Source organism: Lucilia sericata, unplaced genomic scaffold (assembly GCF_015586225.1).
Source record: "Lucilia sericata isolate MDLA Ls3-8-SP2 unplaced genomic scaffold, ASM1558622v1 Contig000397F_arrow, whole genome shotgun sequence".
In the NCBI taxonomy this organism is placed as follows: Eukaryota; Metazoa; Arthropoda; class Insecta; order Diptera; family Calliphoridae; genus Lucilia; species Lucilia sericata.
In genome coordinates, this window is record NW_023994415.1 from 282,961 (window position 1) to 310,464 (window position 27,504).

At 30.8% G+C, this 27,504-nt stretch overlaps 1 protein-coding gene across 2 annotated transcripts in view; it reads right to left on the reverse strand.

Moving 5' to 3' along the window:
- Window positions 1–27,504, reverse strand: part of LOC119604464 (lysosome membrane protein 2) — a 41,682-nt gene that overhangs the window by 4,591 nt on the left and 9,587 nt on the right. For both annotated transcript variants that reach the window (XM_037957102.1, XM_037957100.1), the window contains exons 2-6: window positions 14,476–14,567; window positions 12,332–12,489; window positions 2,467–2,605; window positions 337–540; window positions 19–274 (exon numbers count right to left, since the gene is read on the reverse strand). In XM_037957102.1, coding sequence (XP_037813030.1) covers window positions 19–274; window positions 337–540; window positions 2,467–2,605; window positions 12,332–12,489; window positions 14,476–14,567 — 849 coding nt within the window. The remainder of the gene's footprint in view (window positions 1–18; window positions 275–336; window positions 541–2,466; window positions 2,606–12,331; window positions 12,490–14,475; window positions 14,568–27,504) is intronic.

A 27,504-nucleotide genomic window follows, 5' to 3' on the forward strand; every position in this document is an offset into this window, starting at 1 on the left:
TCTCACACAAAAACTCACCATCTTTGGTTACACCCTTTTGATATTGCAACGGTATGACTCGACACAAATCCTTATCGTACACATACAACATATCTGATTTTGTTATATCACGTGGTGGAAAAAATGAACCCTCCGAACCGGTTATACTAGTACATGGCGGCTGCTGCCAGTGTGGCAAATGATCCAAACCATTTAAACGATCTATATAACCAAATTCATTCATATCATTGTGACCCGTTTTAATAGTAGATACTTCCGATAAGGTGCCATTACGCTATTGGGAAATTTTATTCATTATTATAGTTCTGTTTTCGTTTTTCTAAAACTTTGACTTACCGCCAATAATAAACCCATTCTTTCACCCGGCCTTAAATGTTTTGGATAAAATTTATGCGCCAGCGATACTAGCGGATCATCGTAACCAAACACCAGCTGATCCGCTGTTATATTTATGAAGGGTTTAAATTTTGCTGCTGTTAGTATGACAGATATTGTTTTTGAGAGTACATAACCTAATTTTGGACTTAAACTGGTGAGAGTCTGTAAAGGGGAAATATAAAAAAATATTATAAATTTTTAAAAAAAATGGTGAAATTTAAAAGAAAGTTATAGGGTCTTAAAATAGGGCTTGGGTGAACTATGGAGCCTTTTAAAACAATTTATTTATTTTGAATTTTATATTATGAATGAATTTTCTCTAAGAAGTGTTATATGCGGCGCAGAGTCAGTAACGGACCTATCGTTAAGAAATTTGGTAGATAGATTTTGCCAGTTATGAAAGTAAAAGTGATTTTCTAATGAGAACCTTATATGGGAGCTAGCACGGCTCCCCATTTAATACAATTTCTACACATACATATTGGCCATTTTCCGTTGAGTCGTATTATGTTGCCATTGATCATTCGAGGAACTTTTCTGCTTAGAAATTCCAAAAGGATTCTTCGTCGTTCGCCGCATGTGAGACTCAGAAGTTATAGACAAGGATTACCAACCCTTAAATGCGTCAATTATTCTGGTCTCGGGGAAGAATGTAGAAGCATTGGAATCTTCATACAAACAATGGAAGTTGAAACATAAATCATTTGCATCTACTTTAAAAGGGATTTTAGATTCGCTATGGATCAGAGGTCTTAAAATATTGAGGTGCCGGAAATTTACTCGCTTGAGTTAATAGTTGAAGGCAATATTGTCAAGCCACTGTCTAGGTATGAATGTGAATGCTAACATCTAAAGGGTTCTTCAATTGAGAGAACTTTAAAATACGTCAAAGATTCCGATCTCGGGAAAGAACCCAGAAGATGCTGGCAGTATAGATACCACAGTTTAATTAAACAGAAACTTAACTAGTATTTACCAATCAGAATAGGACTCTTGTTACAAACAATTTAAGTGGAAACAGCAGGGATTTGTAAACACTTTAAAAGAGTTCTTAGATTGGCTATGAATCAAGTTCCTGTAAATATTGAGGTACTCGAAATTTACTCCCTAGAGTAAATGGTTGCCGGCAATATTATCAAGCCGCTGTTTAGGCATGGTCTTTGAGAGAACTAGATGATCAATTCTAAAGTGCATCACCAATTCTGGTCTCAAAAAAGAACCCAGAAGATTCTAACAGTGTATTAATCAGAAAAGGACTCTTCTTACAAACAATAGAAGTTGAAACATCACTGATTTGTAACAACTTTAAAGGAGGTTTAAGATTCGCTATGGATCAGAATTCCTTTATATATTAAGGTACTGGAAATTTACTCACTAGAGTAAATGGTTGGCAGCAATATTCACAAGCCGCTCTATAGGTGTGAATATGAATTCTAACATCTAAAGGACCTCCGAAATAAGGTCATTGGGAGAACTAGATGACCTACTCTAAAATGCGTTAAAGATTCTGGACTCCATGAGGAATGCAGAAGAAACTGACAGTTTGCAAGTGGTATTTACAAAAAATGAAGATTTGTAACATCACTGATTTGTAGAAACTACAAAATGGACTTTAGATTTTTTAAGAATCAGGAGTCCTCGGAGACTCGGATATTTGTAATTTATGACTGTTTTGAATTGGTAGCTGGATTTGGAGATAAATCAAGACGAAATACGGTTCGTAGATTAGCTGCTACATATTATCTGGCCTGTTCAGGAAGGACAAAAGAAATTTAAATTAAGAAACTGTTACTATTTAAGAGAATTGAAACATCGTGGAAAAATCATCTTTACATAGCATTTTAGATGTTAAAATCTTTTCAGAATCCATGATGGACCATTTGGACCATAATTTTCTAACTAAAGTATAATTAACATAACTCTTAATATATAGTAAAACTATTAAATAACTAATCCTACTTCTAAAGGTCTAACAGTTTAGTGAGGAATCGGAGCAAGAAGAGTTTGACAGCTGTTAACTGTCAAAGTGCGTACGTTATTCCAGAATTTGTTAATACTATTTGCAAAATATTTATCTTATTTACTTACCAATAGAGGTATATTAGGTGTTATAATTTGTGTATTCTTATCTATACTCAGTTCAGGAACAAATTCTAAGATTTTTTTATGCTGATATGACACCGTAAAATTGTCATGAAATTTGACATTCACCTTTTGCATGTCCTCTCTGAAAAATATTAGAAAAAAAAACAAAAAAAAAAAAAAAATTAGGTACAATATAGCAAATTTCTTATCAATCAACAAATCATACAACTAATGTCACGGTTAAGCTAAAAAAAACCTCGAAAAAATTATTAATTTAAATTATATTTATCATTACATACGTACATTACGCACGATTATATGAATTATGTATTTATTTCTGTAGAAATATTATTACTGGCTGATGTTTCAATTACAACAAGTGTAGCATACATACATATGTACGTAAAAAAACTCATAAAATAAAATAAATGACAAAACAAAACCAGACATCATCATCATCATCATCACAGCAATCCAGCTTTCATCAAGCGGCTCGTGTTCAAATGCGTTTGAATGTCAAGTTCAAATTAAATAAAATGTATAATTAAATTGTACATTATTTTATTTTTCACTTGGTTTTTTTTTGCAGTTTTAACATCTCCAGGTAAATGTTGTTAAAAACACTTTTTGATTTCATTTAAAAAACAGAAATAAATTAAAAGATACTGACTGTAGAGATGTTTGTACAAACTCTTGTAGCAAGCGAGTGCCGCCTGTCTGTTGGGCCACCTCACTTTTATTTTATGTGTCATTTTTGTTGTAAATATGTATGTGGTTTTTATTGTTGTTCAAAAGTACAGTCCGTTAAAAAAATTAATCTACTCTAGAAAATGATTGCATAATCTAAAAATGTATAAGAAAATTTTCGAAATCTTCCTTTTTAAAAATTAAAATTCTTGAGTTCATTCAACCCTGCTTCCTGGACAAGTGTACTTCTTTGGACAAATGTTTAATATAACACACCTGCAGGGAGTTGTTTGGGTATAATTGAAGCTATGGACACGGTGACGACCATATATCTAATATCACCGGATGTCCCCCCAATCGAAACGCATTTGGTAGGATATGAGGTTTTGCTCTTAGCCGAGGGACTCTTAACGCTAGGCGAATTAACTAATGGCGGATATAGGTCAAGTCATAGGTGTATACTGGACATATTGGGCGGTTATATAAAAACATCAGATGTACACGATTGAATCCATAGACAAGATGTCGAAGTGCTTTACGTGAACACCTGAAGTGTTGGCTCTATATCATGGAGCTGATTAGATGTGCTTCTTACACGCCGGTTACAATTTTTGCACATGGTTTTACCGGTTCATGTACAAGCACTTTGTTTATGTACTCGAGCTACCTAATTGCTTCTGTTGAGTCGGCACAGAGAACATTCTCTGGAAAATTTGGTATGAACTGAGTAAACCCTGAAGATACCTGGATAAGGAAGGTATCACTTGTATAAGATACCTTCCATCCATCACCATTCAACCCACAACACTTCGCATTCATTCGACACACTCACTCTAGGTATACTTGTGAGGCCAGCCCATACATCAACTCATTTCCAACACTTAGTCCTACAGTCACTCTCCTGCGGAGAATCTGTTGTCTCAGCAACAGCACCAAACATATCTCGTATAACCTTAATATAAATAGATATTATAATACCAACTAAACCCTGGATCGGTTCATAATTGAAATTATTTATTTGCCTTTAAAATCGGATAAAAATAATTTTTGTATCCGTTTTAAAATTCATCACACTAAAAGAGACTCAATTTTAAAACTCAATTTTAAAACTTAAACTCGACTGGCCACTTAGATTACACAGGCCAAAACATTTTTAACCCTGAGACCAAAGTACACTATTATAAAGGATTGAGCCGACCTGAATCCGAATCTGACCTCAATTCAGATCAGGTTTTCCAGATATCGCGTCATAAAGTTTGAAAAATTCGCGAATTTGGCCATATTTGGTATCTAGGTTTTAATTTTTTTTTTCAAATTTTGTTGGCCTGTGTTATTTGCAAAAACTTTTATCTAATGTTGACCTTTGACCCTACAGATCAATTAGTTCAATGCTCAATACATTGTTCATTATATCCTGGATGTAATTTCTTATTATACTATAAACTGGACTATAGACTAGACTATAGACTAGACTATAGACTAGACTATAGACTAGACTATAGACTAGACTATAGACTAGACTATAGACTAGACTATAGACTAGACTATAGACTAGACTATAGACTAGACTATAGACTAGACTATAGACTAGACTATAGACTAGACTATAGACTAGACTATAGACTAGACTATAGACTAGACTATAGACTAGACTATAGACTAGACTATAGTCTAGACTATAGACTAGACTATAGACTAGACTATAGACTAGACTATAGACTAAACTATAGACTAGACTATAGACTAGACTATAGACTAGACTATAGACTAGACTATAGACTAGACTATAGACTAGACTATAGAGTAGACTATAGACTAGACTATAGACTAGACTATAGATTAGACTATAGACTAGACTATAGACTAGACTATAGACTATACTATAGGCTATACTATAGACTAGACTATAGACTAGACTATAGACTATACTATAGACTAGACTATAGACTAACGCTTGTTGAAGCTTATTATCTTATTTTAACATTAGACCCCATTATAAAAACTAAGATTTAATATAGACGTGTACTTCCCATTATGAAAAACCTCATGCATATGAATACTTTTGTAATAAACTGTCTGCTTTATATTTTTTGTTTGTTTCTTAAACGATTTTTATGTGATTTAGACCGTGTTTGTGTTTAGCGTTCAAAATTTACTTATTCAGCATTTGCTATTGTTTTGATGTGTGTGTGGTTTGCGTATTTTAAAGTTTAAACTCAAGACATTTGTTTTTGTTGTTGTTTTTTTTAATGGATATTTAACACCTATTTAAATAAATAAATAATGTTGTTTTTGTTATTGGTTAAAATGTCAAATTAATAGTTTGTTTAATTTTATTTACAAATTTTATGCGGTGGTGGTGATGGAGTCGTTGTCGGTGGTGACTTTTACGAACGCCATGAAATTAAGTTGTTTGGGAAACATATTAGAATTTCATATATTTTATGCCGTAATAGTTGTAGGTAAATTTTTTTATGAATAATAGTTAATAAAGTTAAATTTTGTACATTTATTATAAAAAATAGATATTTATGTTTTGTGTGTAGATATTTTTAAAATATCATCTTGCTGAAATATAAACATTGATTTCAAATGTTTGTTTATTTTTTGTTATTTTTAAGTGCAAAAAAACTTCCATTGATTAAAATGTGCATTTTGCAAATTTAGTGTTATTTTAAATAGGATATAAAAATCGATAGTTGCTATACGTCATTTTATTGTAGAGGCTTTCCTTTCTAAACTAATTTATTTGAAACCCATTTAGCAATTCAAAGAAAAAACAATTTTGATTGATTTCGTGATTCCCACCCACTTCGGTTATTTAGCTGATTAATATTAATCAAGCGTAGTTCTTCTAATAAAAAGTTAGATATACAAGTAGCATCAATTATTTTTTGTGTTCAATACGGTACAATTCCACAAATAGTTCTTTGATATTTCTGAGGAGTTTTAGAATCTTAATCAAAATGGCAATTTGGAGACTAAGCCAGCGTTCGGAGATCTCTATAACCTATTCTAGACTATATAGTATAGTATATAGTCAATTTAGTATATAGTCAATCTAGTCTATAGTCTAGTCTATAGTCTAGTCTATAGTCTAGTCTATAGTCTAGTCTATAGTCTAGTCTATAGTCTAGTCTATAGTCTAGTCTATAGTCTAGTCTATAGTCTAGTCTATAGTCTAGTCTATAGTCTAGTCTATAGTCTAGTCTATAGTCTAGTCTATAGTCTAGTCTATAGTCTAGTCTATAGTCTAGTCTATAGTCTAGTCTATAGTCTAGTCTATAGTCTAGTCTATAGTCTAGTCTATAGTCTAGTCTATAGTCTAGTCTATAGTCTAGTCTATAGTCTAGTCTATAGTCTAGTCTATAGTCTAGTCTATAGTCTAGTCTATAGTCTAGTCTATAGTCTAGTCTATAGTCTAGTCTATAGTCTAGTCTAGTCTATAGTCTAGTCTATAGTCTAGTCTATAGTCTAGTCTATAGTCTAGTCTATAGTCTAGTCTATAGTCTAGTCTATAGTCTAGTCGGTTATTTTAAAGTCTATGGTATATTATATAGTCCAGTCTATAGTCTATAAATCGAAAGAAGTTATTAACGACACATATCATCGTTAAGAAGTCTGGAGGGTGAAAAGGATGCGGAAATGGTACAGTGATCCGAGTTTTCAATATCGATCCTTGTGAGAGTTTCTGATCTATTATATTACAATAAGTTAGAATAAAAATTACATTGTAATACAGAAATGCAGTTTCAATCTTAAAAAATTCTATACTATTTATATGAACTTCCACTGCAATTATATTAATAAAGTTGTCTGGTCATCATAAGCACCCTTATATACAAAAAATCCGATTTATTTTCATTTATTTAAGGAAACTTGTACAACTTAAGATCTAATGATTGATAACTTCCGTTTCAAGTTTCATATCTATGAATAAACAAAGTGTTTTAAGTGTTAATTAAAATAATTAAGTATTTAAATTTATTTAAATATTTTATGATAAACAAATTGTTACAATGTATATAATTTGCATGTGTTGTCTATTGATGTCTTAATTTAAGTTTTATTTATTAAGTTATGGAAAAATTTGAAAAGTTTTTCTAAAGCGGAGGAAGAAAGCATTAGCATTAATAATATTTATTAACTATAATAAATATTTAAGTTACATCAAAATATTTTCATTTTAAAATATGAAAATATTTCAAGTTTATGATTGGATACTGACAAATAATCTGACATGAAGGCAAATCCTTCATTAAAGCATATAATTATATCAATTATTAATAGTAAATTGGTTAAATTAACTACAATGAAATTATTTTTATCGATATTTCATAGATTTTTTTTTTTTAAGCTAAACACCTTGATTAAACATCACATTTATGATAAACGATGTTTTAACTCTAGAATTAAGTTATTTTTCATTATTCTCCATTAAATTACAATCACTTGCTTATGCGTTGTTTATTTCATAATTCTGATTATTAACTTTATATTTGTTTGAAACGTTTCATTTATTGAAAATTAATGTTGCAATTAATAATAAAATATTATATTAAATTTAGTTAACAATAAAATTAGCTTAAGATATTTGTATGAATTAAATTTCAACTTGGAAATATTAAAATACACACATACATACGCAAAATAAACGGAAATTAGATAATTATACCCTACACCACTTTAGTGGGGAGGGTATATTGGATTTGTGCTGATGTTTGTAACATACAAAAATATTCGTCCTAGACCCACCTTAAAGTATACCAATCGGCTTAGAATCGTTTTCTGAGTCGATTAAGCTATGTCCGTCCGTCCGTCCGTCCGTCCGTCTGGCTGGCTGGCTGTCCATGTAAACCTTGTGCGCAAGGTACAGGTCGCAATTTTCAAGATAATTGGATGAAATTTGGCACGCACGTTTTATTTGACCTAAGGACGAAGCCTATTGAAAATGGTTAAAATCGGTCCATTATTTCACCTAGCCCCCATACAACAGAACCCCCCGAAAAGGGCTTCTGAGCTCATAATTATGTTAAATATACAGATATATCGATAAAATACGGCACAACTAAGTTTTATAGAAGTCTTGATGACCCTGCCATAAAGATCGGGCCACATTTGACCCTAGCTCCCATACAAAGTCCCCTTCAGAAAATTACTTGAATGTCCCAAATTAGCATATAAACACAAATATCGCGATGAAATTCAGCACAATAAAATATTATGTCAATATAAATATATTCACAAAATTTTATCGGGCTTGGTCCATATTTGCCCCTAGCCCCCATATAAAGCCTCTTTCAGAAAATTAGTTTTTCATCCATAAATTGCTTAAATGTATCGGAACAAGGGAATATTGAAGATAAATGCTTTATTATGAAAAATAAATCACATTTAATATTCATAACTGGTGTAGGGTATCATATGGTCGGCCACGCCCGACTATAATTTCTTACTTGTTTTTTCTATTAAGTATATTTACATTAAGCATTTTTAATGCGAACTTTATCCGAGTAGACAAAACATTAAAGCAAAGTGAACTAAATACGTTTAATGATTTAACACGAAACTGTTTTAAACTTTCCGGAAATTGCATAGAAATTTAAACTATAGATTATCAATAAAAATATAGAGCTATATCGAGATATTTTATTATCTCAAGTATCTACAACAGGATTTTAAGAACTAAAATATCGGAATGTTTCGGAATCTCGAGATTTTTCATGATTTCATTTTCAAATTTACTGTCCAAGAAGGACCTAATATGTAGTGTCGAACATGTACGACTTCTTTTATGGCTGAAAGAGAGTCATGCCCTAATACTCTTCTAGTGGTAAACTTTATGCTATATGTTATTGAAGCTATTAATGAAATTTAAAATCTTCGTATATATATGGGTCTGATGGTGTACCAAATTGTGTTCTTCTAAACTGTATATATCCTCTTATTTCGCACTAAAATATCTTTTTAATACTTCTATTCCAATGGGTATTTTCCCGATTTTTGGAAAAACATTTTTTGTTCAAATTTGAAAGCAAATCCAACATTTCAAATTGTAGAGGTATTACCAAATTGAGTGTTTTTCCTAAAATTTTTGTCAAAATTTCAGAACGGTTTTAGAAAAGGACGTTGAACTACCATATATATATATATATATATATAATGTTATCGAAGTTATAACTTCTATTTATTCCGATTTTCAAACTGAAACTATTTATATAGGTTTCAGTAAAGCATCATAAAGCATCTTCTGCTTTCATATAAAACAAATTTGGACTTACACATACCTACATACATATAAACCCCAATTGGATTCCCTCATATGTTAAAAATTGGTTTTGATTTCTATTGTTTAGATGATATATACATCGTTATATCCAGGGTACCGCAAGGTAGTCATTTGGGTACAGCATTATTCTTAATATTCATTAACGATTTATGATCTTGCATCGAGAATTTTTGAGTATTAATGAGTGCCGACGAAGTCAAACTCTTTCTTAATTTGAACCAGTCCAATCGTAGTTCCTTACTCCGATCAGATCTAAACAATTTTGGTCAATAATGTAACGAGAATTTAATGATACAAAATTTGAGAAAATATAAACAACAGACGAAGTCACAAAGTACTCAACTAGATAAGGTTGATGGGTTTCTTGATCTAGACATACTAATCGACAACAAATTTCAATTCGCACATTTAATAAACTATTAATTAAGCCAAAGGCGTTTTAGGACTCATAAAACGCTGGGGAAACGAATTTAAAGATCTATGTATATATCCCAAGGCAATTGCTCACTTTACTTGTGAGACCATTTTTAAAGTATACTTCAGTTGTCTGGGATCCACAAAATGATACTGCTTAAATAAGTATCCATGGGTGAGAGAATGCCATACGGCCACTTGAAATAACGGAATTGTTGCACTAAAATCTTAAATGGTAATCCACACGAAAACACAACGAGAAGTCTCCTCAGAATGAATAAGTACGAGGTTAGTAAGGACACAACTATACAAAATTGGACGAACGGTTACAGGCGTATGTATGTGGAACTAATAGGGCAGTGAAACGTTGAAATACTTTCTCTGTCATTGCCAAACTTTCGTCGTAATAAGATCCAAAGATCTTGTTATTCCAAATATTCGACCAGTCAAAAACACTGAATAAAATATTCAGAGTTTCTGAACAATGGACGATAATTATTTATATAGATATAATGGTTTTCATAACAGGCCCGATAGTGGCCAAGGTGTAATATTTTTAGATCTGATGTACATATTATAAACCTGCTGCGTTCGTTGACAACAAGTAAAAGGCTAAGAGCCTTTTAGCACTTCTTCCGCATGAATTCATACTTGTACTAGGGTTCTATAAATCGACTTTCGGATAATCGACGAAGTCGACTATTTTGTTCCAAAAAAGTCGATAACTCGACTATCGTCTATGAAAAAAGTCGCAAAGTCGATAAAAGTCGAAAAAGTCGAAGAAAGTCGAAAAAAAAAGACGAAAAGTCGAAAAAAGTCGGAAAAAGTCAAAAACTCGAAAATAGTAGAAACAAGTAAGAGTGTTATATTCGGTTATGCCGAATCTTATATACCCACCATCAAACCTCGTTTGACTCGAATGAAACTTACTTATGTCGAATTTCATCTGTATACTCGTGTTTTTAGGCCAGTTATAAGCGTTAAAGTAATTTTCCGAAGAGGACCTTATATAGGGGGTAGGGTCAATTATGGGTCGATCCTCATAAAATTTGGTAGACAAAATTTGGTTCGTATTAAATTTATTTGTGCCCAATTTCATCGCTACACTCGTATTTTTAAGCCATTAATGAGCGTTGCAGTCATTTTCTGAAGGGGACCTTATATGGGGGGTAGGGTCAATCATGGACCGATCCTCATAAAATTTTTTAGATAGATTTTGACTCGTATGAAAGTTACTTATGTCGAATTTCATCTATATACTAGTATTTTTAAGCCAGTAATGAGCGTTAAAGTCATTTTCTGAAGGGGACCTTATATGGGGGGTAGGGTCAATTATGGACCGATCCTCATAAAATTTTGTGATTTTGGATCACAAGAAACTTACTTATGTCGAATTTCGTATTTTTAAACAAGTTATGGCTGTTAAAGCTGCTTTTCGTGGGGCCACTTGTATGGAAGCTATCCGAAAACGTGGACCGATATTGTCCATTTTCAATACCAAACAAACCTTACCTATGAGAAATATTTATGTGAAATTTCAACCCTCTAGCTCTTTCCATTCGGACTCTATCGTGCTTTCAACAGACAGACGGACGGACAGACATGGCTAGATCGTCTTAGAATTTAATGAGGACCCAGAATATATATACTTTTGTGGGTCTATGACCAATATATCAAATTCTGAATATTTAATCCGTGTTAAAGTATGCCCCTTTATAATGTAAACAGCTCTTCTTCAGGTGCCTTAAGTTGGCCACCTGGTGAATAGTAAGTAGTTACAAAAGTAATCGATAGCAATAGAAAATTTTGTAAAACTTTTGTTAAAGCTGTTAATTTATTGTGGTTGTTGTAAGAGCCAGTAATTGGCCCAATTTCTACGTTGGTTAATTTCAAGTTAATAGAGTGTTAAAATTGAATATAAATGGAAAAACAGCAAAAGTTAAGGTATAATTTTAGTTTTAAATTAACAAATATTAAGCAAAGAATTTAATAAAAATTTTAAATAATTATAGAAATTAAAATATAAATCTTAAGATTTTTCCAGAGTTAAATTTTTAATTAAACGATAAATTTAATAAACAAACTGGCATTTAAATATAATTGTTTTCTTAATAATTACCGTTAACATATTATTTATTTAAAATAATTATTAAACATTTAAGTTGCTATTAAAATGTTTATATTTTATTAATAAATAGATAAATGATTTTTTATGATTGTTATTATTTTATCTTAATTAAAGTGAGTCCATTAACAGGTGACATCATTTATATTTTTTTCGTTAAATAAAAGGCAATTCATTTTTGGATTGAATTAAAAAAAACCTAAACTTTAGAACTTTAATTATTCATTATTTATTTTTAATTATTTCTATTTAAATTGTAAAATTTAATTAGCGTAACGAAATGACCATTAAACTTAAATGTTAGAATTAATAATAATGTTTATTTTGGTTAATTTTTTTAAATCTTAAATTACCTGTAAACAAAAGGTCCCACCTCTTGTAATTTTGGTTTTTCACCCTGTAAAAAACCATCAGGATTTGTGACATTATATATGTAGACTTTAGTTAAACGTATCACACCGGGTCTCTGCCAATAGTGATAACTTAATGTATCATTCCACAGCCTTAAATTCTGAAATAAGAAAGAAAGGGTTGGTTAAACTTTGAAGTTCTGATCTAGAGAGAGCATTTAACTCCACAGAAATGTACAGATCTTAAAAAATTAGAAAGGGATTTTTCAAATTATTAACTTATTATTTGTACAAGATGTCGAAGTGTTATGTGAACACCTGCCTTGAAGGCCTAATTTCGAGGACTAGTTCTTACTCACAGAGAACACACTGTGATAAATCTGGTATGAACAAGGTAAATCCTGAATATACCCGCACAAAGTATTGGCCATTGTCATCTTTCTGCAACATATGGATTGTCATCTTTCTGCAACATATGGACCCTCTACTGAAAGGATTGATTCATTATGCTATGTATATAGAGTCACCCTTCCGAAATTCACTTCAAATGGAGGGTTTCACTGGTAGGTATGTAAAATTCGGTGCAGTTTGACCCGTAACTAACCTAAGCCCCGATTAAAGGCCATCTACTAAATGGATATTGTCATTATAGTCTAAATATAGGGTCGCCCTTCCGAAATTCACTTAAAATAGTGGATTTTGATGGTAGGAATATAAAATTGCTAAAAACACCCAGATACTCTTATTAATATCGCTACTCTATATAATATCGGTGAAAAATCACTCTTACGAAAATCAACCTAATACTCTTATTAATATCGATATATGATGTTGAAAAATTCTGAAAGGATCGGTCTATATATAGAGTCATCCTTCCGAAGTTCACTTTAAATTTTGTTTTTTTAAGGTGGGAATATAAGATTCGTCATAGCTGATTCTTCCAAGCTCCATAAAATGCATTCTAATGAAAGTATCGATTCATTACGATATAAATACTGGGCCACCCTTTCTAAATTCATTTAAATGGTGGGTTTCAATGGTGGGAATATAAGATTCGGCAGAGCCCGTCCGAAATTTACTTAAAATAAAGCGGTTTCACTGTTAGGTATGTAAAATTCGGTAGAGTTTGACCCATAATTAATCTAAGCCCCATTAAAAGCCATTTACTAAAAGGATCGTGTCATTATAGTCTAAATATAGGATCGCCCTTCCGAAATTCTCTTAATGGTGGGAATATAAAATTGCTAAAAGCACCCTGATACTCTTATTAATATAGGTATATAATAGTGAACAATTCCGAATGGTTGGATTCATTATCTATATCTATGAAAATTAATGTATGATTATTTCTTTGTGGGTTTATTGGAAGTATTAAAAGTCGCATATCTCAGAAACTGCTCTAGCTAGTGTCCTCAAATATTTTATTAAAAATGAACATTTGGGGTCAAAAGTGGCGGACTGGATTTAGTGGGCGTGGCACCTTCCATATAAAGAAAATATTAAATTAGTATATCTGAGAAATGAAAACAGCTAGAGGCCTCAACATTTTGTAGCCACTTTAGTTTCAACATTAATATATAATAAAACAAAATGCCTGGACTAGCATTAGGAGGCGTGGCATCTTATCCATATGAATTAAGTACAAATTAATTAAAATCTGTCAGAGCTAGAATCTTCAAATTTTGCATAAAGGAGTTTAACATTCATGTGAACATTTGGGGGAAAAATCGGCGAACTTTTATTAGGGGGCTTGGAACCTCTCATATTTAAAGATAAAAATACTTATAACTGAGAAATTATTAGAGCTAAAATCCTTAAATTTTGCAAAAACAATTCTGACATCCTTGTAAATATTTGGGTAATAAATTGACGGACTAGCAATAGGGGGCGTGGTACCTCCCATATGAATTAAATACAAAAATTAATTTATCTGGGAAACTACTAAAGCTGGAAACCTCAAATTTTGCACAAAGTACTTTAACATTCATGTGAACAATTGGCAGGAAAATGGGCGAAATTTTCATAGAGGGCTTGGAATATCTGGGAAACCATTAGATCTAGAATATTGTATTCAGGGTACCGAATCACACTGGGTATAGGTCTATATAAAACCGAATATAATAGTTGTTTTTTTATTTCATACTAACCTTTAATATAAAATAATCCAGCCACGGTATGGTGGTTAAAAGTATTCCTAAAATTAATGTAATTATACCAATAATTATCACAGCTAGTTTATCTGTAAAGAAATGAGGAAAGTTAACAAATTAAAAACCATTCACATTAAAAAATTAAAGAAAAAAATTAAAAATTTTTGTAAAACTAACAATTAAGTTTTAATTTTTTCTTTAAAATACCAGTTAAAGCTTTCTTAGAACTTTTGGTCTATAGCTGACATTGAAATTGATCACGTACTGGAGTTGAAAGATTCATGACTATCAAAAAAATCTGTTGATAGACAGACTAAGATATTTTGTTAATATGACAAAAATTATAATTGTTTTTCGACGAAGTGATTAGATAACCTACCATTTTCAATTAAATTTATAGAATTTTTTGAAACTGTTATATTTGTTAATAATATAAAACTTTTATCACAAGCAGGACATTTCAATTGATCTGTTTGTATAAAATTTTCTATATATATTTGCTTATTATTTAAAAATAATTTTGTATTATTTTGATTTTGTAATAAATTTTTCATTTTCACCATGATGATAACACTAAATGAATTTTCTTAACGTTTCATTGATTTTTCTTAAGAATTTTGTGTTTTTCCAATATAATATTAGTTTTCGATTTGTCTATTATCAACACGCCACTTTATTTTTATTAAAATTTGTCGTTAATTTTTTTAAGTAATTTCTTATATCCGCATTATATAGACCATATTCTATTCCAAACAGTTTTAGTATTCAACTGTTTTGGACTAAAAAAATTGTTTTGTTTGTTGTGAAAAGTTCAAGACGTTTGGCGTATTTTTGAGGTCAGCATTTTGAATGGAAATGTCTTTAAAGAAGTGCAAATTTATTAAATTGTTTTTTGCTAACATCATCAGAATTATTAAGTTTTACCACTTTAAAAAATTATGTAGAGTTGTTAAATAATGAAGTAATCGGGTTTAGAGTTACATAGTCAAGTTTAAGTTTTTTGTAGTAAAAAAAAAATAATAATTATAAACAAGTGAGAGTATTATATTCGGCCGTGCCGAATCTCATATACCCACCATCAAATCGTATGCCGTATGCTCCCCTATAAACATCAGGGTGATATTACTCATCAAATTAACTGAAGAGGACCTTATATGAAAGATAAGATTAATTATGGACCGTTTTTCATAAAATTTTTCTGACCAATTTTGGTTCATATAAAACATCTTTACATTGAATATCACTTTCCGAAACTTTCCGCATGAAATTCGGTAGGAACATTTACGTTCCTATAAATGTTTCTTATATATAATTTCATAACTGTTCACGTATTTTTAAGTCAGCAATTGTCGTTACAGTAATTTTCTTATGGACTGATCCACAATAAACTTGGTAGAGAGATTTTAACTCGTATAAAACATATGTGTGTCGCTTTTCTGGTATTCTTAAGCCAGTAATTAGCTTTAAAGTCATTTTCTGAATGAGAGCTTATATGGGGGTCAATCATATGCAGATTCTCATAAAAGTCAGTAGTGAGGTTCTGGCTCGTAAGAAACTTACTAATGTAGAATTTTATCTCTATACTCGTACTTTTAAGTAATGAGCATTAAATTAATTATCTGAAGGGGATTTTATAGGGGAGTAAGGTCAATTATGGACCGATCCACACAAATTTTGGTTCGCAAGGAACTTACTTGGGTCGAATTTCATCGCTTTACTCATATTTTTAAGCCAGTAATGATCGTTTAAGTAATTTTTTGGGGACTAGGGTCAATTATGGACCGATCCACATGGCTTCATTGAACGTTATATGTGTCGAATTTCATCACTATACTCGTACTTTTAAGCCAGTAATGAGCGGTAAAGTCATTTTCTGAAGCGGACCTTATATGAGGGGTGGGATTAATTATGGACCGATCAATATAAAATTTGGTAAAGAGGTTTTGGATCATAAGTGACTTATTTATGTCAATTTTTTTTAATGGGAGAAGGGGGTCAACTATGGACCGATCCACATAAAACTTGATAGAGAGATTTTGACGTCATTGAAACTTACGTATGTCAAATTTCATCACTATACTCGTATTTTTAAGCCAATAATGAGCGTTTAAGTCATTTTCTGAAGGTGGCCTTATATGGAGGGTAGGGTCAATTATGGACCGATCCTCATAAAATTTGCTAGGGAGATTTTGGATCATATGAAACTTATTTATGTCGAATTTCATTGCTATACTCGTACTTTTAAAACAGATGTGCCCGTTAAAGTTGTTTTTCGGGGGTCCACTTGTATGGGGGCTATCCGAAAACGTGGACCGATATTTCCTATTTTCAATACCAAACAAACCTTACCTATAGAAAATATTTGTGGAAAATTTCAATTCTCTAGCTCGTTCCGTTCGGACTCTATCGTGCTTTCAACAGACAGACAGACGGACGGACAGACGGGCAGACATGGCTAGATCGTCTTAGAATTCAATAAGGACCCAGAATATACATATATACTTTTGTGGGTCTATGACTAATATTTCGATGTGTTACAAACGGAATGACAAAATCAACATACCACCCATCTTTTTTGATAGTGGGTATAAAAATTCTTGGACATGTCTGATACTCTACCTATAGACCTATATAAAGTCTGTTACATCAGAAAAATCGTATGTCTGGGAAGCTAGAATCTTAAAATTCAAATCCATATTACGTTTTAAAGGAGCATTTTGTAAATATTACCAATTAAAAACTAAATAATAAAACAGACAATTTAGGTGTTAAATAAAATTCCTCTACCTATAACCAATTCCATACTTTGAAATTATTTATGGGGTTTTTACAGGTAATCAAATATATATTTTTGTTGTATTAACACAAAACAAAGCCTAGATAAATATAATTTGTTAACAACATGTTTAAATCACGTTACTGTCTGTCTGTGCATGCACTGCGTATTTGGTAGTATCATTGTGTCCTAAATGCTTATTGGCCATATCGAAAATATAAAAATAAAAACCGTCACTCAAATTAATGTAGTACAATTATTTATAACTTTTATAAGTATAAAGTTAATAAAAGATAATGAATAGCTTTTTTAAAAACATGTTCATAATGAGCTTTGGGGTTTAACATCATTAAAAGAATGGATATGCTTAAAATATGAGAAATATATGAGCTTTAGAAAAGGGAAATCCCCTTAAAAATTCACTAGGAGATCAGAAAAATATGATCTACACAGTGGGAAAACCAATAGAAAAGCACATAAATTGATACACACCCAATTATCAGTTTGACAACAAATGTTGTAATTTTAACAACGCATTGTTGTCATTTTTTGTCATTTCGGCAACGCATCGTTGTCATTTCGATAACACAGGGTTCTGTCACTATACTATCCGTATATACTTTGACAACGCATGTTATTGAACAATTATAAACGATTAGGTGTCAATTTGGTACTAAGCGTGTATAATTTTAAAACGTATTTTTTCCCTCCGGCCACTTTTTTCTAAATGTTCACAAGGATGTCAATGCTGTTGGTGTAAAATATAAATAATAATTATTCATATTGAAACCAATATTTTTCAGTAATTACCATGTGTTTCATACCTAACGTGTAAACGGTTGCAACATGCTAACTTTGCAACAACAAATCCCATTTGTTAACTATAACTTCAAAGTTTAAGAAGAGTATATAAAATGACTTAATTTAATAATTTGTGTACTTTTAACTGCGGCAACTTAAAATGTCATCTCAAGCAACAAATTAACTCAACTAAACAATTAACCAGCCAACCAATCATCAGCTGAAACTGAAATTGACTGACAACAGCCAAATGGTTACATCCATCAAAGATTTCTTGTTTGCCAGTAAAACTCTTTGTTTTTGTTCTAACATGCAATAGTAACGATGTTTTTTATCAATGATCGTAAACATAATATGGACTACTGGTGGTGTTGCTTATGAACATGGTTGAACATATAAATATTGTTTCCCTTGGCCTTGATAATTATTATTTTACAAGCTTCTTTTTTCATATTTTTTAAAGTTTAAGTTTTTATTTGTTTTTATAATTTCTGCGTAAAACAACTTTCTCTCGGTTACTGGGCCAAAAGCAGCTTACAACTTGCAATTGCTAAAATGAAATATGAAACTAAATTATCATTACCAAAACTGCTTTTCAAGGTCAATGCTAAAATGTCGAATACATTTTACTTGAGTTTGGTAATATGATCCAGGACTACTTTAAGTTATTTGAAGAACTCTTGAATAATTAAAATCTTGGAATGCCGTTGTTGAGTTGGAGGTGTTATGGGCTATTAGTATGAAGGAGTATGTGCCTGAACTAGGCGCAATAACTAACAAAACAAAAATACAACAAGAAAAGAACAAAAAAAAACGAACTAACAACAACAACTAACTAACTAACAAAACTAACGAAACGCAACGACAACGAAAGAAAACGAACGATACGAACAACGAACAACGAAAACGAACTAACTAACAACGAACAACTAAGAAACGAACTAACTAACGAACGAACAACTAACAACGAACTAACTAACGAAACTACTACTAAGAACTAATAACGACAACTAACGAACGATAACTAACGAAACGAACAACAACGAACTAACACGACTACTAACTAACAACTACTAACTAACAACAACCCTAACTACACTACGAAACTAACTAACTAACCTAACTAACTAACTAACTACTAACTAACTAACTAACTAACTAACTAACTAACTAAAACTAACTAACTAACTAACTAACTAACTAACTAACTAACTAACTAACTAACTACTAACTAACTAACTAACTAACTAACTAACTAACTAACTAACTAACTAACTAACTAACTAACTAACTAACTAACTAACTAACTAACTAACTAACTAACACTAACTAACTAACTAACTAACTAACTAACTAACTAACTACTAACTAACTAACTAACTAACTACTCTACTAACTAAACTAACTAACTAACTACTAACTAACTAACTAACTACTAACTAACTAACTAACTAACTAACTAACTAACTAACTACTAACTAACTAACTAACTAACTACTAACTACTACTAACTAACTAACTACTAACTAACTACTAACTACTAACTAACTAACTAACTACTACTAACTAACTAACTTACTAACTAACTAACTAACTAACTAACTACTAACTAACTAACTAACTAACTAACTAACTACTACTAACTACTAACTACTACTAATAACTACTACTAACTAACTAACTAACTAACTAACTAACTAACTAACTAACTAACTACTAACTAACTAGCTAACTATCTAACCAAAGCTAACAACGTGGAGTAGAATATGCAAGGAGTATTCCATGCCAAATTATTGCTCTGGTCAAAATCCAAAATTGGATACGCAACGATTTCGTTCGCTATCGACCACTGTATATATGTATGTATATTTATTAATTTAAATTAAATTACTCATGTTACTACCAATTAATTCTATATTAATTTTTTTTCTTTTAACACGAATACTTTTGGGGCTTTTCCACAACAACGCATTAACACTATTGAGTAATGTTTATTGCAAAGATGATCATTAAAATACTACTAATGACGTTCAATAACAGGTCCATGTAATTCCTGGCTTAAAATGAAACTAATTCTACGTCAATGTTGATAACCTTGCCGGCATTTATGCTGGCAATTGCGATCGGAAAGTTTATTTAAATTTTTCTTTCTGGTTTGCAAAATTGTATATCAATAAAAATGTGTAAATAAAAACTAGTTTAATTTATTTATTTTGAAATGGAATTTTACCATTTTTTTTTTTTTTGTATGACGATGTTCAAGAATCGTGCAGGAAAATAACTACAAAGTATATAAATGTTTTGTTTTAATTATTTTAATACAGTTATTTAATTGTATTAAATATAAACAAAACATTCTAGTGTCACACATGGCTGATATTTAATTATTTATAGTGTGTTACAATTTATTACTTAAATGAGGAAGTAAGACAATACAATAACAAAATATGAATTAATAAGATTTCTTATTGTCGTTTATTAAAATATGACACTTGGACATGATTAAAGAATTTAACAATGGAAATCCTTTTACGCCATATAGAATGACAATAAATAAATTCATTTAAACAATACTTTTTTCCCCTATTAGTTTGTAAACAAAAACCATCAACAAATGTAATTGAGAATCATTAACACACTCATAGAAAATGGTTAGTTATAACAAAAGAAAATAGAACAAGTAAAAGTGTCATATTCGCCCATGCCGAATCTTCTATACCCACCATCAAATTTTGTGCCGTAAATGTTGAATTTCTTCTCTGTACACGTATTTTTAGCTTTTAAGTAATTTTTTAAGGGGACCTTATATGGGGAGTAGGGTCAATTATGGACCGATCCTCATAAAATTTGACAAAGAGATTTTGTCTTGTAAGAAACTTATTTATGTTGAATTACATCGCTATAATCGTTTTTTAAGCCAGAGCGTTAAAATTATTTGCTGAAGGGGACCTTATATGGAAGGTAGGGTCAATTATGGATCGATACTCATAAAATATGAGAGATTTTGGCTTGTATGAAACATATTTGTGTGGATTTTCATAGTTGTACTCGTATTTTTAATACAGTACAGCGTTAAAGCCTTTTTTAGGGCAACTTGTATGGGCCGATCATCATAAAATCTGGCACAGCGATTTTATCTTATTTATGTCAAAATTCACCGCTATAAAGTAATTTTCTGGAGGGGACCTTATATGAGGGTTAAGGTCAATTATAAACCGATCCTCATAAAATTTGGTAGCGAGATTTTGGCTTGTATGAAATATTTTTGCGTCAAGTGTCATTGCTGTAATCGTACTTTTAAGGCAGTACTGATTATTAAAGTCATTTTCTGAAGGGGACCTTATATGGTCTAGTATGTACCGATTCTTCTAAAAATTGACAAAGAGATTTAAATTCCTATAAAATATGTTTTTTGTCGCACCATACTGATATACATAGGTGCTTTTTTAGGCAGTTATGAGCTTTTAATTCATTTTCTGAAGGTTATATGACGGGTAGGGTCAATTATGGGCCGATCCTTATTAAATTTTAAAATGAGATTTATGTTAATATAGAAAATTTTTTTGCCGAATGCTATAGATGCATCTTTTAGACAGTTTCTTAAAGAGACCTTATATGACGGGTAGGGTCAATTATGGGACGATCTTTATAAAATTTTACAAAGAGATTTAGGTTCCTATAAAACATGTTTATACAGTTATGAGCGCTAAAGTCATTTTCTGAAGGGGACCTCATACGGGGGCTAGACGAAATCGATATTGCCCATTTTCAATACCAAACAACCTGCATCAACTAAAAACATCTGTAATTTCTCTCTAGCAGTTCCCGTTTGGTCTCCATCATGTTTTCAACTGACAGACAGACGGACATGGCTAGATCGTCTTAGGATATAATTATTAGATTCTAAGACTTTTATGGGTCTTAGGCGAATATTTCGAAATGATAAAAACAATATATCTTTTTTGATGGTGGGTATAAAAATTTCTATAAAAGGAAATATATAAAAAGAAAAATTATGAAAAATTTTCCCTAAAAAGAAAATTTATGAAAAATTTTGCATTAGAAGAAAATTTATGGAAAATTTTCCATTAAAATTTATTTAAATTTTCCGTGAGAATTTATCAAAAATATTTCTATAAAAAAAAAATATAAAAAATTTTCTATAAAAAGAAAATTTATCAAAAAATTTCTATGAAAAGACTTAGACTTTTCTATGAAAAGACTTACGGCTGTATTTATAAAAACTTATTTTAGGTTTATTAAACAATTTTAGGCAAAATTCAGGAAAATCGTATTTATAAACGTGAAATAGCTTAAAACACCTTCAATAAACCATTGACAATTAGAAGAATTTTATTGTAGGCTCGACCCTTCTTTAAGCCAACAATAAGTTGATTTTTAACAATTTTTTTCTCAGATAAAGATTTTTCCGGTAATTTTAGGTTGATTGCGAAAACTAATTATGGTTTCTTTTAAAATAAAATCTAAAAATTCTAATTTTAACGTTTACAAATTTGTAAATAAAATCCCAGAAAATTTTTAAACGATTATATTTTGAGGAAAAAACTCAAATCTAGGCATTATTGGATTAATACATGAATATTTGACAATATTCCAATTGTCCAGCACTATTTTTAGGCAATTTGGAAGTGCCCGTCTGTCAACCAAATGATGGACAAAATCATTTGATTTGGCTTTTTCAAAGTTTGTTGGTTAAATATAATGCCATAAAGTAATTAACCATGTAAATTATATTGATTAGTGTTATACTAATGCAAAATATATTCGCCGGCATTAAAATTAGTCAAATATCAAAGAAATTTATCAATATTTGCAAAAATTTATCAAAAATTACAAGGAAAATAAGTAAAAATAAGAAAATGTCATAGTGATGTATATTTTGTCGCAAAATATCCGTTATTCGGATACTTTTAATAATAATTAGAAATTATATGTTATATTTATACATCTGAACTAAATAGACATTTATTAAAGCCATATATATATTTATTTTTCTTAAAAGTTTGTTTTTATTGTCAAAAATCTATTATAAACAAAAATATGAAATTAAGAAAACCGAATCAACGAATATTTTATCCTAATTGTACGCAACACTAACACATAAAATGACAGCCATATTGTACAGTGCTGCCAACTTAAACATAAATCAGCACAATAGTTAATATACGCTTATTATTTGTTTATGAATATCACAATTTTATAATTGGTTTTTAAGGCTAAAGTGTGCTTTAACTATTGAGTGCATTAAAAGCAAAAAAAGATTTTTTTTATAAATACAAGCGTTAGACTTTTCTATGAAAAGACTTAGACTTTTCTAAGAAAAGACATAGACTTTTCTATGAAAAGAAAATTTATGAAAAATTTTTCTATAAAAACAAAATTTATCAAAATTTTTCTATAAAAACAAAATTTATCAAAAATTTTCTATAAAAAGAAAATTTATTGAAAATTTTCTATAAAAAAGAAATTTATCTGAACGAACAAAATTTCTTCAAGTGTTTTACTAAATATAATGAAGTACGGCTCATAATTTGTTCACACATACTTATTTCAGTATTAAATTTAGTGGTACCAGTATTTCTAGTTTACAAAAAAAAAAAAAAAAAAAAAATACAATATTTCCCATACTCAGCAACAACAACAATAACAGAAATTTTAATATTTTAATAAAAAAGAACAACAATTACTCTATTATTTTGCAACACAATTATTTATTTAGTTACAACAATGCGGTTGTGACAAAAAAGCCGTGTTGCACGTGCTTTAAGCATTTATAATTTTTATTGTTTTCTATTGTGCACGTTCTTATTATTTTGTTTGTCACATTTTTCATAACAGCAACAACAATAAATATAAACAATAATCTGTCAGAGTTTGAAAATGATAATATAGAGATGATGGTGATGGCGATGGCGATAACATGTTAACACTTTCAATTGTTTTGATGTGTTACCAAAACTTTAAAGGTGTTTTTGTTTGTTTGACTAAATAAAATTTTGAAAATAAATATTGAGTAAATGATTTACTATATGCACGTTTTGACCTAAGATCTTGGGATTTTTTTCTAAATTATTAATATTTCCATGAAAAAGTTTTCAAGCTTTGTTAGGTAAGAGTTACGTTAGGGATATAAAATATTCACCGAAATTTTCTATAACTAATTTTTACAATTACTTGTAGTTGAAGTTTTTCTAATTACGATTACTTGTAATGTGTAATTGACCAATTACAATTACTTGTAATTGTAATGAATGTTTACAATAACATACTTGTAATTTGTAATTAGTAATACCTAAATTACAATTACTTGTAATTTAGGTATTACTAATTACAAACTACATGTATATATAAGGGAAAAACTCGCAATTACAAGTAATTGTAATTGAATATTCCATAATTACAATAACAAGTAATTGTAATTAACAATACTTCAATTAGAATTACTGGTAATTGTAGTTTGCAAAACTTCAATTACAAATAATTATAATTAGCAAAACCTCAATTACAAGTAATTGTAATCGGTAAACCTTCAATTACAATTACTCCAACTGTTATTGTAATTGAAAATGTAGTCATTACCCGCTATGCCTGTACAAAGGTAAACTTTGTATCATATGTCTACCAGGCCACTCGGGAATAATCGGCAAACTAAAGAGTGAATGAACTTCCAATAAAGTGAAGGTAACTCGAGAAGAAGATTCAGCCGATTGTAGAGAATACGAAGAGGACAGAAAAACTTTTGGAACACTTTATTTGTCATTGCCAGGCTTTCTTTAAAATTAGATCTAATTATCTTGGGAGCTATATATTTTTCCAGATGTTTAATCCCTTAAGAACACAGTTTGAAAAATTTTTAGGAACTACGTCCTGGAAACTGAGTTTTTGGACGACAATACTTTCATTCAACATTATATAAGGTTTTATCTTAAACATTTTTCATGTAAATGTGCCCACAAGAGGTCCAAAATCGCTATTTCTGCAGATCTGATCTATTTTTCAACCTAACTCAGTCTTTAAGTCGTTTTGTGAAAAGGACTTTATATGATGCCTGTACTCAGTATGGGTCGATTCTAGAGACGGTGTACATCGAGCCTCTGAATCCCTATAGGAAGAACTCATATGGCAATTTTTGTACGTGGCTGAGCCGGTCCATGTACAAGCACTTTGCTGGAGTACTCGAGCTATCGAATCTCTTGTCATAGTCGCCCCGTTCGGGATGACAGGCAGCACTGGTCTAAAGTTAATAGAAGGGGCGACAACGCCAACATCAGGTGAAATCAAACTTTCGGTATACCGGAAGGTGACCATGCAGGATTGCATTATTTAAAATACAATCCCCATCAACTAATGATCCATTCCAGTGCATTCCTTACCCTCTTAAAGCCCGTGCAACAACACTACTGAGATGCCTCTGGCAATAGCACCTAGAGACGTATTTGGTAGTCCGAAATACCCAGCCAATAAATCAGGATCCCTCCGTATATCAGATAATGTGACAAAGGATGTAGAAATTTCCAAAGTCAATTCGAACCCAATAATTGCCCCGACAAGTTGAGTGGTATACCTCAACCATAAGTAGCGTTGCATGAAACAATATGAATACTGTTGAGATCGCAACAGTACTAGTATCCTTGCGGGCGGAGGAGTCTTTCCCGATCATTCACCAATTACATCAATTCCATTCTCAGACCATAAAGAACGATCTACGGGATGACAGGCAACTACCAAGTGTCAACCTGAAAATTCCCCAACTTATAATGGCGCCCTACTAGGCGAAGAGTAAGAGGTACTCGACGGGTTCAGGAAACCAGCATAAGTTGCTCTGTCACATCACCCAGTGACATCTGTTGAGATGACAACAGCACTGGAAAGAGAATCCAGACATTTATGGCATTTGGGATATATCACTCCTTGAACTCCGCATATTTGGGTATAAATCATAGCCACTACATGGATCCAACTGACTAGCCAGGACAAGTCCTGTGTGAAACTGGCCACCCGTAGTGCCAGATTATATGGTACTCTGGTTAGACCCCATGTCAAATCATTCCAAGGAAAGGCCGAGGATACATTTGATCATCACCAGTTTATAGTCCCGGCAGACTAGAGCTATTATGCTATGCGAAATTATGGAACGATTTTAACCATTTCCAACAGACTTCGTCACTAAATCGACTTACTAATTCTGAGCCGATTGGTGTACTTTAAGGTGGGCTTAGGACCAATATTTTTGGGTGTTACAAACATCAAACATCTCCTTAATATAGTGGTGTATGGTATAAATAGTTTCAACGTGTCGCGATGGTTCTCAGTTTGAAGAAAATATTAAACTCATTTACTATTTCTTAATAATTTTTTTATAAATTCTCTACTTATACAAAATATTTGAAAAGTTTTATAGAAATTTGTAAAATTTTTATAAATTTTTGTCGAAATTTTTTTGAAAATTTTCATTAAATTCCTATTTATAGACAAGTTAATTAACATTTTGTCTACTACAAAGTATTCAACAAACATATTATGCATTAGAATTACACTTGATCCACTTAACTCTTGAACGCCTCCAAACATGAATTCATAATAAATATAATACCAGACTAATTTACTACAAATTAACTAAAACAACTCTAACTTTAATACTGATATTATAAAAATCATCTTTCACTTTTGTTTTTGCATGTTTGAGGGTTACAAATGCAACATATAATGTTGCAAAATTTCGAAAAAAAATTACGCAAAAATCAAAACACGCTGCATGACGAAGTCATTGATCAGCTGCAACTGCAACAGGCTTTGCAACTTTTATTAAATCGCAGCCAGTTTAATAAAAATAACAGTCAGAATTAATGTTTTTGCAATATTTATTTATAAAACAATCAACTCCAATGTTAAGTATTTTATAACGATTTTATTGTAGAACTAAAACTGTTAAAAGGAAAAACCACTAAACAATCAAGAACTAATTATTAATTTAAGTTTTAATTGAATAAAAAGTCAATATCAAATGTTTACCAAAAACCAAAAAGTTGCGTAAGTTTTTTGTTTTTGATTTTTCAAATAAAAAAACAAGTAATTTTTTTGCAAAAATATTTGTATTCTATTGCAACATTTTTTCTGTTGTTTATAAAAGCAAACAGAATAAACAAACCGAAATTGTTAGCAGCAACATGGTAAAACGTAATTACCCAACAAGAAGTTTAAGTTCACTTGTTGTTAAAACGCCTGCTAGACTGGATCGGTGGTGGCTGGCTGGTTGGTTTGTTGCTTAGTTATTGTACCTGACCAAACTACGAATTTGTCAGTTCCGAATACCGAAAATATTGCTTCCATATTCAATGAGCAAAAAAATGAAGTTGCAAACAAAAACTGAAATAATTGATTTGAATTTGACTTGCAGCTTAAAAGTTGAATGGCATTTGGAGGCAATA